We start from the raw sequence: 13,111 nt of genomic DNA, 5'->3' as shown, positions 1-13,111 counted from the left end.
TAGCCAGTTTTCTGTCGGTGTGTGTGCATTTTCTGTGGGCTGCTAACCATGACTACCCTAGGCCTTTCCCTAAAAAGGAGGAATGAGTCCAGCAGCCTCTAAAAGTGGGGTGGGGGCTCACCTGTGGCAGCTCATGCCCTCTGGGCTTTGGTGGAGACAGGCTGAGGCGGGGTTGGCTGCCGAGGGGAAGCTGGGCAGGGCCAGGCCACGCTGGTGAGGAATACAGGTAGCTCTGTCCTCCCTCACACTCAACGCGCAGAAGCCCACTGCCTCCCTGTGTTTAACTGAAGCTGGCCCACATGAGTTTGGTGGGTGAGTAGTCGGTCATGTTTCCGGGGCTCAGCATGCTTGGTGAAATGAGGAAGAATGTGTCTTCCCAGGACCCTGGCCACAGAGGCCAGAGGGGAGCACGGGGCTGCTTCCCTCCCTGTCCCACTTGGGTAAACGGTCCCCTGCAACCTGCTGCCTCCACCACACTCTTCAGCACTGCCAAGGTCACTGGGGCTGGAAGCCATGGTGGCCTTCTCAAAACCCCTGGCAATCTCCTAACTTGAGAGAAGCTCCAGCAGCTCCCAGGCAGGCCATGCTACCTCTAGACAAAACGCACATGGAGAAATCAAGAAAACCACAATATGCAACACAAGTCAATCTTTATTGAAAACTGCAGTATTAATACATAACAATTCTTGTTACAATAAACGTGCTTTTGAGATTTTTAAATCTGAGCTCATCTACTCATGAGATTGCATAAAAAATTAAAATAATATGAACTGACACCTAATTGAACTGGTTCAGGATGGAAATTCCATTCCTTGGCATGGATACGTATGTTCAATGCAGAGGTGAGGGATGCCTTTAACACTGGAAGACAATGCTGACTTAGCTTAAAAAAAGTACCAGGAGAACGGTGTAAAAAACTGTATTTAAAAATCATTTTAAAAAACAAAAAGGAACCGTTTCTTCTTTAGTCACAATCCATGAGGCTCTCTGGGGCCTCCTGTGTGGCCGGCACAGCAACCCTGCCAAGGGCACAGGCAGCTGGCCTGACATCTGTCCCAGCTAGTCTAGCCCACTGTCTGCACAGGGCCCCACGGCACAGCCTGTGGGGCGGAGGCACCTGTCATGCCAGTCCTCAGAGCACACCATCCTTCTGCAGGCCCAGGTTCCCTACACAGATGCCGCACCTCCTCTGTCTCCCCTTCCCAACTAACTTCCCTTTAGTCCCTGTGGACCAAAACAAGGCTATCCCCACAGGCTGTCTATTCTTCAAATATTGGGAAATAGGAAAAAAGAGACAAACGTTCTGAAACATGCAGTTTCCTATCCAAAAAGGCCACACACACCCCACTTCTGTCACTCAGTCAGTTGAGCCCCTGGAGCCCCCAGGACCTACCAGTAAGAGCGTGTCCTCTGCAGTATACTCAACAGGCCACTGCCCTTCAGAAAGCCCAGGCAGAGGTAAGACCCACAAATGCAGAGGTGCTAGAGGGGAGAAATATGCACTCTGCCCTCCCCTAAGCTAACCACACTCTGCTTTAGAGACCCTCTCAGAAAGCACCAGAGAGAAGGACCAGACGCTGCTGCCCACCTCAAGCCACACCCTGGCCACCTGCGGCTGCACCCACTGCAGGTCTTGTCCTGTCTGGGCAACAGCCAAACTGGCGAGCTGTGGATGAGGTGAGGGTGGCCCAACTGTTCAGAGTAATACTGTTCTCAAATGTGTAAAAAGGACAAGCCAAGTCTGGGTCTCCTTTTTAAGGCAGACACCAATACTGCCATAGCTGGTACGTGTTGACCTTTCACCACCACTCACTGGCACACTCACAGATACCTTACACATCTTACGAGGCACAACACTGACAGATATTAGTACATTGCAAGTTACTGTAATAATGTACTTCCTCTCGTTACTGACGTGTCCCCAAGACACATGCAAATAATTTCCTAGACTTCATTCATCACAGCCAGATGATGCCACCAGAAGGAGCAAGGAACTGTATGCCCAGCTGGGAAAGGGCAGGACACTCACTGACCAGGCACCCAGCCCAAGGCTCAGGATCAGCCCCATCTCCTGTGAACACATTTGCATAGCACTCAAGAAACAAGTTTCCCAGAATAGCGATGGGTAGGCCTACTAATCACACCAAAAAGAATGTTCTTAACAGATGGCTCACGAGAGACATAAAAGGTTCTGGAGGTGCCTTCATGCCCATTACCATTACTGGCCCTAACTCTGGCCTTCACAGAGCAGCAAACTCATGGATCACTGGCTCATACTAAACACTCGGCCCCCAGCACAGACCCAAACAAGACTTCCATAAGCAGAGAAACTGCAGCAGCAACACAGATGATGGAACATACCTCCCAAGCCTCAGGGGAGAAAGGGTAGAACAAACATCTTTGAAGTATCCATCACAAAGTCCATGTTTACAGGAACTAGGTCCTTCGCTTGCCTGTCTCATCTTCTAAAAGAACAGTAATTCAGCTGAAGGACTTCCAAATTAGGAATGTCAAACACACACAAAGCACATTTCTCAGAATATTCCATCATATGCTTAGGGACAAATTATGCAGCTTTGTAACAGAATTTTGACCCAAGTTCTATTCCTTAATTAATTTTACTAGAAGCAATTGTTGGTAAAATTACAACCTGACAGTTTTGTGACTATTCCCTAAGACCAGATTCTTACCTGCTATCTACCTTTCATATGTGATGGCTGATAAATTCTGACAGTTTCAAAGTCAGTAAGATTTCTGCACAGACGTGCAATGCAAACTTACTTCATAAAGTCTCTCAACTCAACTTCATAAAAGGGGAAAAAGGTTAGATTACAGGGAGGAAAAAAGTTTATGAAGCTGATGTATATGGCATGGGGGGATGCAGCCTACTCTTTAAAACACCAATTAATTAGGCGCTTGTAAAAACACTCATCCTGTGTGTGCTGAGTCCCAAGCACACTGGAATAGACGCCTGTAACAACTTCTGACTTCCTCCTGAACCCCATGTCTCCAGCCCTTACAGACGGTTGTGCATGTGTGTATTTCCGTTTAAAAGCATACACTAGAATCGTGAGATTTTATCCTAATCTACTAGCACTCAGTTGGGAAAAAAGAATTCTCTGCTACTTGGTCAGTTGAACCCCTGGAACCTTCAGAACCTATTGATCCTGCCAACCATCCACCAAACAGATGGAATTACCCACAGAGACCTGAAAGGGGCACAAACTGTGTGCCTGCAGTAAATGTCTGCCCCGACACATAGACACTAAGATGGGTTAAGTGCTCATCAAGCAATTTAAAGTACTTATCAGTAAACATTCTATGTTAATAGACATCAGGAATAAAGAATCTGCTGTTTACAATGATCCATGCAAAAATATTCCTAAACTTCTTATAAAATAAGATGTGAAAAAGAAAATTATGAGGAGTACTTACTATAAAAAAATAAGGTTACCAAAGGCTCAGTGGTCAGGTGCCCCCCCCCCACCAACTGGGGCAGAATGCTAGTGGGCATCCTCACCGGGCATCAGTGCCCTAACCCAGCTGCCATCGAAAGAAAAGGAGCAGAGCCCCCTCCCACCAGAGCCCACAGCACTCAAAACAACACTGCGCTGGGAAGAAGATGCAACATTCTTGCCCACAGGCCTCACGCCCCCCCCCCACCCCCACTCTGACTCTCACTGAGAACAGACACGCACTCCCATCCATACAGGGCAGGCAGGCATATCTGCGGGTATGGCAGGGGAAGCCTCTTGATTTCTATGTACAAGATCCAGATTCTAAACCCAAATTCCTCTCCCACAATAAACCCTGCCAGCAAATGCACCCCAGTGCTGCTTGGCCCTCTCTCTGCTTGCTTTGTGCCAAGTGCCTTCAGCTGCAAGAGAGATGGCAGGACACGCTCCCAGACAACAGATACTGGCCTCCGCCTTGCCCCATCTCTAAGCATCCCCTCCAGCTGGCCTCAGTGGACAAGTCACCACCATCAGGTGGGTGATACCAGGAGCAGCTACAGGTTTCTACATTTCCAGACACACCCACAGCCCTGCCTTTCTACAAGAAATAGGAGGAATTTTAAATAGTTTTGTTCCCTTTTTAATCATTCTTAAATATACCACTTTCTTCATAACATACAGGTGAAACCTTTGCCCTTCTTTGTAGGGGAAAAATAGCAATGCCTACCTGTTTTCAGCTGATTCAAACATTTCTCAGGGGAAAAAAATGGAATGATTTTCTAAACTAAATAAAGCAGAAGACAATACCTCCTCCAAGCACAGCTGTTTCTCTCTCACATTTCTTCCATCCCAGGAAAATAATTTAGTTTTACATAGGAGTTTTCCAATAAGGATATATAAAAACATCATCTCTCTCTGTAAGAGAATTGTAATGAAAATTTAGATCGCAGAAAAGCTGCTTGGCTGACACATAAACCACCCCTTGCCCCAAATTGTGCTGGCCGCACAACTATAATCTTTCATGATGAGCTTTAAGCATGTCCCTGTTCCACTGACCCCACCCAGCCTAAAATCAAAGGGATGCCCATTAACTGGCTGCACCCAAGCAGCTGTGGCTTCCCTGATCTCTCCCAAATCCTGCAAATCCCTCCCGGTACAGTCAGTGCCAAAGAAACAGGTCGCTGAAAACTAAAAAGTTCACATCCCTAACTGGCAACCCACATCAACCCCAAAAGGTTGAAGAATCATCTAAGATATTTCAGATGCTCTATGAAGAAATTCACTTTTAACACTTAGAACTTTAAGACTTTGCATACATTACAACAGTGCATTAGTGATACAAGTTGTAAAATACGTTTCCATTCCTTTGGATTTTGCATATGATGGTTTTGCATCAGTCACTGCAGGTAGATTGAGCAAGCTTTTTGTGTTTGTTTTTTTTAAACATGCATTCAACTAGATATGATTCAGAATAGGTTAATACTCCCTTTTTATCATTACAGTTAGCTAAAAAATTGCCAGGCAGTCCACAAAACAGAATTTGCTTTAAGACCAACCCACAGAGTCAGCTGGAAACTAACGGCGCTGGGACCTGCTGGGCCGGGATATAGTCGTGTTTAGCTAAGTGTCGAGAGCATTAAGAAGAAAGTCCTGGTTGGAGGCGCAAGGCCTGCAGCACCAGCTGTGGAATCCCCAATGATGTGACTGCACAGCTCCGTCCTCAAACCTGCAAAAACAAACAAAGAAACAAAAAAAAACAGTCATACAGAGCTCTCGGGCACTGCTACTCCAAAATCTCAAGGAGGGCAAGGTTCACCAGGGTCGGAAAGGGCAGCAATGGCAAAGCTGCTGGACCTGGTTCCCACCTCCTTCCTAGAGACCCCCAATTACACTGGAGCCCTGTTTCCTGCAGCAGGCAGGTGTGAGGTTAGAGCACATTCCAGGTAAGGCTCAAGACGGACAGTGTCAACGGTTGGTATTCAATGTCCTTCTTTCTTCTACTCTGTAGTGTCCCAATAAAAGCAAAAAAATTTTACCACTGCATTGCCTCTGGATCCAGGGTCAGGCATACTTTCCTCGTTTAGTGCTTATCTATGTGATAAATTTGCCACTCTCCCATGGAAATGCTCATCAAAGGCTGGCTCAGCCTTCACTGGTCACTTACACTTGCAGGTGATCACCACTGAGGGGGCACATAGCTGTAAGTGGGTGTTCCTGGGGCCCGGTACGTGGGCACAGTGACCGGGTGAGGGGCGACAGGAGTTGGGGAGTGAGCAGTCAGCAAGGTACCTGGAAGAAAGAGTAGCACATAACATGAGGCCGATCTCCTGCACAGCTCCACATTGCCTGACACGCACACAGTCACTCAGAGTCCTGGCCTCTTTGCAAGGAGGAAGGTATACAGGAAGAGAGATAGTCTCTACCCAGACACTGTCGGAACTCTGATTAGATAATCTCCCACACCCAAAACTTGTAATCCACACAGCAAGCTTCCACAGACAGTATGTTTATAAAAGCCGTTTGTGTGTCCCTTTCATAAAGCACACCCAATAATTTTTATATGTCAGATGATAGACTATAAAATTTTAAAATGAGTATTATTCAGCCTTAACAAGGACAGAAATTCTGACACATGCTACAATATAGATGAACTTTGAGGATATAATGCTAACAGAAATAAGCCAGTCAGTAAAGGACAAATATTGTATGATTCCCCTTCGATGAAGTACCTAGAGCAGTCAAATTCAGAGATGGAAACTAAGCAGAATGGGGCTGGTGGTGCCAGGAGTTGGGGGAGACAGAGAATGGGGAGTTAGCATTTAGTGAGTACGGGAATTTCAGATTTGCAGGATAAAGAAGTTCTGGAGCTCTGTTTCACAACAATGTGAATATACTTAACACTACTGAACCATACTTAAAAACGGTTAAGGTGGGCTGGGCACAGGGGCTCACGACTGTAATCCCAACACTCTGGGAGGCTGGGGTGGGTAGACAGCTTAAGCTCAGGAGTTTGAGATGCACCTGGGCTATGAACATAGTGAGATCCCAGCTCTACAAAAAAAGTTTTATAATTAGCCAGGTGGTGTAGCACGCTTACAGAGGAGGCTAAGGGAGCGGATGGCTTGAGCCCAAGAACTCCAAACTACAGTGAACCATGATCACACCACTGCATTCAAGCCTGAGCGACACGGCAAGACACTGTCTCCAAAAAAAAAAAAAAAAAAAAGATGGTAAAACAAATAAAAAACAAGAGGCTGGGAACAGTGACTCATGCCTGTAAGCCTAGCGCTCTGGGAGGCAGAGGCAGGTGAATCACCTGAGGTCAGGAGTTTGAGATCGGCCTGGCCAACACGGTGAAATCCCATCTCTACCAAAAAATACAAACAAAATTAGCCAGGCATGGTGGCACCCACCTGTAGATCCAGCTACTGGGGAGGCTGAGGTTGGAGAATCACTTGAACCCAGGAAGCAGAGGTTGCAGTGAGCCAAGATCATGCCACTGCACTCCATCCTGGGCAACAGGGTGAGGCCCTGTCTCAAAAAATATACTAAAAATTTAAAAATAAATTTAAAAAAAAGAAAAAATGAGGATTCTAAACTACATGAACTTCTGAGGTCTTTAAGAGAAATCTATTTTTCCTACAACTACAGAAACTCTGCAACTACCTGAGTCTACTTATGGACCAGCATCACCTCCAACATAGTGGCCTTCACTCCCTGCGCCCACACCCAACCTGGTGCCCAATGCCCACCCTCCCTGTGCCTCAAACCAGCAGTTTCTGTCTATGCCCAGTCTCCTGTTCCTTGATGGATAAGTACAGGGAAAACCAAATCAGAGTCTAGGTTGAAGCACACATAATATCCTGGAATGCCTTTCTCTCTGGCATAATTTCCTTACGCTGAAGTGAAGTTCAGAAAAACAAGGAGGGAACAGTATGCTTTTTGTGTGGGCATGACATAAAGGTGGCCATATTCACTCACAGACCAGGAGATGAGTCCATATGGGTGGTCATATGGACTGGGTGGCCACCCAATTCCTAGACATCAGATCAAGCCCCCAGGGCTTCTGTGGAGATGTGCTCACCCTAGCCAGGGGCCTCATCTCTCCATGGTTTATTTTCCTTAGAGGAGGCCTTGGGAAGTCAAGTATGATAGATAAAGGATTTCTATAGGCAGCTGTTCCTTCTATCAACAGAAGACCAGCTCTCCTAGATGAAAACATCCCCATAAAGACAACCTGACCTGCAAAGACAAGTTCCCCTCAAGGGAAGGAAAGAGGGCCAGCCACCCCTGGTACACAAAGTGTCCTCCTTCCCCTAAAGTTTTACACGGTCATGGGGGTGGGGGGAGTCGGGGGCACATCCCACATTGCCAAATGGTTCACTTCACCAACAAAGTGAGCCCATCACAGATTTACAGAGGGCTCCACAAAAGGTCACTCAGGGAAGCAAAGTAAAAGATAATCTGCTGTTTCTTTCCCGAGTAATTTTCTGTCCTTCCACACAACTACAGCCATAAATACCTAGAGCCAAGGGTCAGAGGATTCATGAACTCCCCCTCCCCCAGCTCTAGGGAACGCCATAGGACAGACACCCAGGAACAAGAACTTACCTGCCGACATGGCCATGGTGGTCCCAGCCACCATGCCCATGGTGACCCCATTGCCTCTAGGAGCGGGGATGGGAGCAGGGTACACTGTTGCCGGCATGCCGTTAGGCTGCACCACTGTGGTGTGGTGGATGACGTGAGGAGGTGCTGCATACAGCGGTTGTGTGTAGTACGTGCCTTGCTGTGGGGAGAAGAGAGACAATTGCTACAAGGTCCCAGGACCCAGGTGGTATCAACCCTTCCCCCATGGCAGTATGTTGCCAAGCATACCTGTGCGTACGGGCTCTGCTGGGGGTAGGCACTTCGCACGGGGTACACGGCAGTCTGGTAGGGGTTCGGGGAGGAGGAGTACGGCGGCACAGCCCCGCTGGTGGGGGAACAGGACACTTTGTAAGGTGTGCCAGGACTGTAACCTGAAACAAACAAAGCAATGGCCTCAACTCACCCAAGCCGGTCTAGGCACAGGGGAAGGACGCACGCAGGGAGGAGCCAGGCTGCGTGTCAGCCCCACACAACTCACCAGACCTGCTGCCACTGCCACCCCCACTCTCTTCCACTAAGATCTGACTTCATTTCTTACTTTGTGTGCGTATGTGCCTGCATGTGTGTGTGGTGGCAGGGTGTTGGGGAGGAGGAAAAAATACCAAAGGAGAACATTTTACAGATGGAATGCTCACAAAGGACAGGAAATAAAAACTTTCTTGTCCTGCTGGAATTTAAAATTGGTATGGCCTTCCTGGAGCTAAATCTGGCATCAAAAGTATATGCCTTTTTTTTTTTTTTTTTTTTTTTTGAGACGGAGTCTCCTTCTGTCACCAGGAGGGAGTGCAGTGGCTCAATCTCAGCTCACTACAACCTCCACCTCCCAGGTTCAAGTGATTCTCCTGCCTCAGCCTCCCAAGTAGGTGGGACTATAGGTGCATGCCACCACGCCTGGCTAACTTTTGCATTTTTAGTAGAGATGGGGTTTCACTATGTTAGCCAGGATGGTCTCAATCTCTTGACCTCATGATCCACCCACCTCGGCCTCCCAAAGTGCTGGGAATTACAGGCATGAGCCACCATGCCCAGTCGCATATATGCCTTTGAATCCCACAATTCCACTTCTAGAAGTCCGCCTTAAAGCAATACACATGGATATATACACACATCGAAACTTAACTATAAGCATGCTCATTATAGTGTTGTTACAGCAAAAACAAAGGACAAACTTGCCCAACACCAGGGCTGGCTAAGCACTCTATGGCAAAAAGCCCTCTGGGTCAAGGGAGAAGCTGACCACACACTTGCTTTTTCCCCCCCATAAAATGACATGAAAATGACAATAAAGCAGATTAAGAGAAAAAAGACATAAAATACACCAAGAATGGAAGAGAAGACAGTATGTTGAAGCCTGGCAAGCTGAGGTGGAGGATGATGATTGAGCAGACTCAAGAGAGCAGCACTCTCAGCCAGCAGTGAGGAGCAGCTGGCACCAAGAGAGCCCTTCCCCAAAGCCCTGGAAACTCCTGGCAACCAACCTATCTCCAGAAGCAGATAAAGAGGCCCCATCTCAAAGAGTGGTAGAGTTTGCTCAATGAGCAGTTAGGTGTCCCTTCCTGACCCCAACAAAGAAGCGGGGTTTGGTCTCAGGGAAGGGAGAGGGTCTCCGGACAGCTATGTCCACAGCAGCTATATTCACAACGATCAAAAGCTGGCAATGGCCCAAACGCCCACCAGGTGACAGATGGGTAAACACACTGTGGTGCATCCATACAAATCCTACTCAGCAAGCAAAGGGACAAACTGCTGATCCATACAAGCACATGGATGAATCGCAAAGTCACACCATGTGAAAGAAGCAAAACACAAGGACACATGCTAGATGCATGTACTAACGGAAGCTCTAAGAAAGACCAACCTAACCCACAGTCATCAAAACCCCAGCAATGGTGCCAGGGGCCAGAAGGGCACACAAAAACCTTTCCAAAGAGTGCATTCACCCAGATGTGGCAGTGGTCACACAGTTGTATATGACTGTCCAAACATACCAAACTGTACACTGAAAAGGATTAACTTATAATATGTAAATCAGACCTCCATATAAGTGCTTATGGCATCTCACATTCCTATGGGCGAGAGCAGGAGGGGTGGAGCACTCACACACTGTCCGTGTCAGACAGTGCAACTTCTCAAGCCAGACACACGTCCCACAACATCCAGCAATCCACTCCCAAACATTTCCCCTAGAAAAATGAAAACACAGGTCCACAACGGACTTATAAAAAGTGTTCAATCTTATTCCCAATAGCCAAAAATGGGAAATAATCCAAACCTTCATCAACAGGACAAAGGGTAAATCATGATATGTCTATATAAACATTACTCAGCAATCAAAAGGAAAAAACGTGGATGAATCTCACAACATGCTGAGCTTTACAAAGAAGCCAGACACAGAATAGCACATCCAGCAATGACCCCATTCATTCCAACAAAATTTACCTACGGTGACATAATCAGAAAGAGGGTAGAAGGTGAAGAAAGCCTTCTGGAATGATGAAAGTGTTCCATGTTTTATTTGGAGTGGTGGCTCCAGGGGCATGTACAACTGTCAAAACCCACCCAGTTGAGCACTTATGGGTGTTTCGTGCAGAAATTATACCTGAAGTTTTAAAAAATGAGCTGAGTATAAAGAATTTTGGGTCACCTGAGCCCAGGAGGTCAAGGGTGCGATGAGATGTAACTATGCCACTGCACTCTGCCTGGGCGACAGAGTAAGACTCTGTCTCAAAAAATAATATACATATTTTTTTTTATTTTTTTGAGATGGGAGTCTTGTTCTACTGCCTAGGCTTGAGTGTAGTGGTGTAATCTCAGCTTACTGCAGCCTCTGCCTCCTGAGTTCAAGTAATTCTCATGCCCCAGCCACGTGAGTAGCTGGGATTGTAGGCATGTACCACCATATCCAGCTAATTTTTGTAAATTTTAGTAGAGACAGGACTTCACCATGTTGGCCAGGACAGTCTTGAACTCCTGGCCTCAAATGATCTGCCTGCCTCAGCCTCCCAACGTGCTGGGATTACAGATGTGAGCCCATATATTATATGCACCTGGTCCACATATTTTAATTTGAAAGGGAAAGAGAATAATTGGCCCCTAGGAAATTCACCAGTCAGGGGCCTTTTGATTGGGGTACCAGTGTAATTCTGTGACATGGATATATTGCACAGAGCTGAAGTCTGGGCTTTTCCACCTAAATACTGCACACTGTTATCAATTATGTCGGCCTTCTTAAGACTCCCCTGTATCCCCTTTCATGGTCTCACAGTGGAAGATGCTGTGACTGAGATCCGTGGCAGCTCCAACAACAAGTGGTCCTGTCCTAGCAGCAGAGTGGGTGCTCACACCCAGATTCATCTGCATCCAAAGTCCTGACCCTTCTACCCAAACCAGGCAAGTCCTAGCCTCAGCTACTCTCTACCAGAAGAAAGAAAAGATCCCTCCAGGGCTCCCTGTATTTTCAAATTCACTCACCACTATGTTAACCATAAACAGAAACACTGACAAAGTTTGAATATACCAACTTTTAATACTGGTGCTTAGCTAAAAGAGAGCAGAATACACCGATTTTTCCATTGGGATTTGGAAAAGCAAGTTTCAAGACAAGAGCAGTTACAGAGTCCCCTTCTCTGGCTGCTCATTTCCTAGTCTTTAAAATGGCTAAAAAGGGAGAGTGAAAAGGAAAGCTTCACAGGTATACACATGTCAAAACTCATCAAACTGCAGCTTTAAATCTGTGCACTTAGTTGTATGCCAATTACACCACAACAAGGTTGTATAACATTTTCTTCAATTATAAAGAAAAAGGCAGTGTGAAAGTCATCAAAGAATTATAAAGGAAAGGGTAGCATGTCTAGCCATGCACTGATCCTCCCAGGAGGCCCGAGACAGTCCAATTCCTCCCAAGTGACTGGCTAACTCAGGGAAGGAATGGAAAAAGGAAGCATGGTGTATGGCAGGCACACGTGTGACTAGTCATGGTGACTGGGGCATTATATGAACAGAGAGGCTATTTACCATCAACATGGGGCCACGCCCTGCCATAGCAAAGATGATCAGGAAGAATCCAACCCTCTCCATAAGGTGCTTGACTTCAGGGTAGAAAAATCACAGGAAAACAAACCACCAGCATAGCATCATTTTATGCACTCTTGGCAAGCAATGAGGAGTCAGCTCAGGGCAGGGGGGGTGGGGCAAGGCTGTCTCAAATGAAAGGAACTGTGGGGGTGAGAGGTCAAGGGTCATCCTGGATAGCTCCCTCCTCCCCAGCAAGACCCCCTCCTACATTTCCCATAGCCATGCAGCAGCCAGACACCAGCAGGCATCTTCAGCTTTACCCAAAGGAGGACATTGACAAACGGGATCCCCACTGTACAGCTTAATCCCAGTTTCTACCTCATTATTTCCACTAGCCAGAAAAGACATCCCAGGCGTCACCAAACTCTTATCTGACCAAGTTGATAATTTTTTATAAAAGTGTCAAAACACAGAGCTACCCACCGTGTCACATGGTGAGAACAGATGCTAGACTTTTTCAAAGTTGGGAATCTCATTCCAAACTTGTGATGGTTTAAAGGAAAACAACCCACAGAATTCCCTTTCTTCATACAATTAAAAACACTCCTGACGGGTAAGAACTAGAAATATGAACAATACAATCCTGGTAGTAGTAAGTGTGACAATGACAGTTATATTTCTAACTTATCTTTTAATGACAACAGTAAAAAGCTAATGAATATAATGTCTGAGATTTATAATACAGAGGAAAGCGGCAGGGCCCAGAAGAAAGAGATCAGCCATAAGCCGATGAATGCTAAAGCCAGGCAATGTGTAGGTGGAAATTATATTCCCATGTCCTTGTGCCAAAGCCAGGCAACATGTGAGTAGGAATTCTGTGTGTGTGTGTGTGAGTGTGAGTGTGTGTGTTTGGGGGGCGAACAGAGTCTCACTCCGTCTCCCAGGCTGGACTGCAGTGGCGTGACCTCAGCTCACAGCAACCTCTTCCTCCC

General features: G+C 46.7%; 1 protein-coding gene across 3 annotated transcripts in view; it reads right to left on the bottom strand.

The window, feature by feature from the left end:
* Positions 1–633: 633 nt before the first annotated feature.
* Positions 634–13,111, bottom strand: part of FAM168B (family with sequence similarity 168 member B) — a 45,813-nt gene continuing 33,335 nt past the window's right edge. For all 3 annotated transcript variants that reach the window (XM_017517526.2, XM_037734574.1, XM_037734573.1), the window contains exons 4-7: positions 8,334–8,476; positions 8,067–8,244; positions 5,620–5,744; positions 634–5,181 (exon numbers count right to left, since the gene is read on the bottom strand). In XM_017517526.2, coding sequence (XP_017373015.1) covers positions 5,632–5,744; positions 8,067–8,244; positions 8,334–8,476 — 434 coding nt within the window. In that variant the 3' untranslated portion in view covers positions 634–5,181; positions 5,620–5,631. The remainder of the gene's footprint in view (positions 5,182–5,619; positions 5,745–8,066; positions 8,245–8,333; positions 8,477–13,111) is intronic.

This window comes from Cebus imitator, unplaced genomic scaffold, assembly GCF_001604975.1.
Source record: "Cebus imitator isolate Cc_AM_T3 unplaced genomic scaffold, Cebus_imitator-1.0 Scaffold635, whole genome shotgun sequence".
NCBI lineage: Eukaryota > Metazoa > Chordata > Mammalia > Primates > Cebidae > Cebus > Cebus imitator.
Note: the sequence above shows the minus strand (reverse complement) of the source record. Positions and strands in the feature narration are given on the sequence as shown.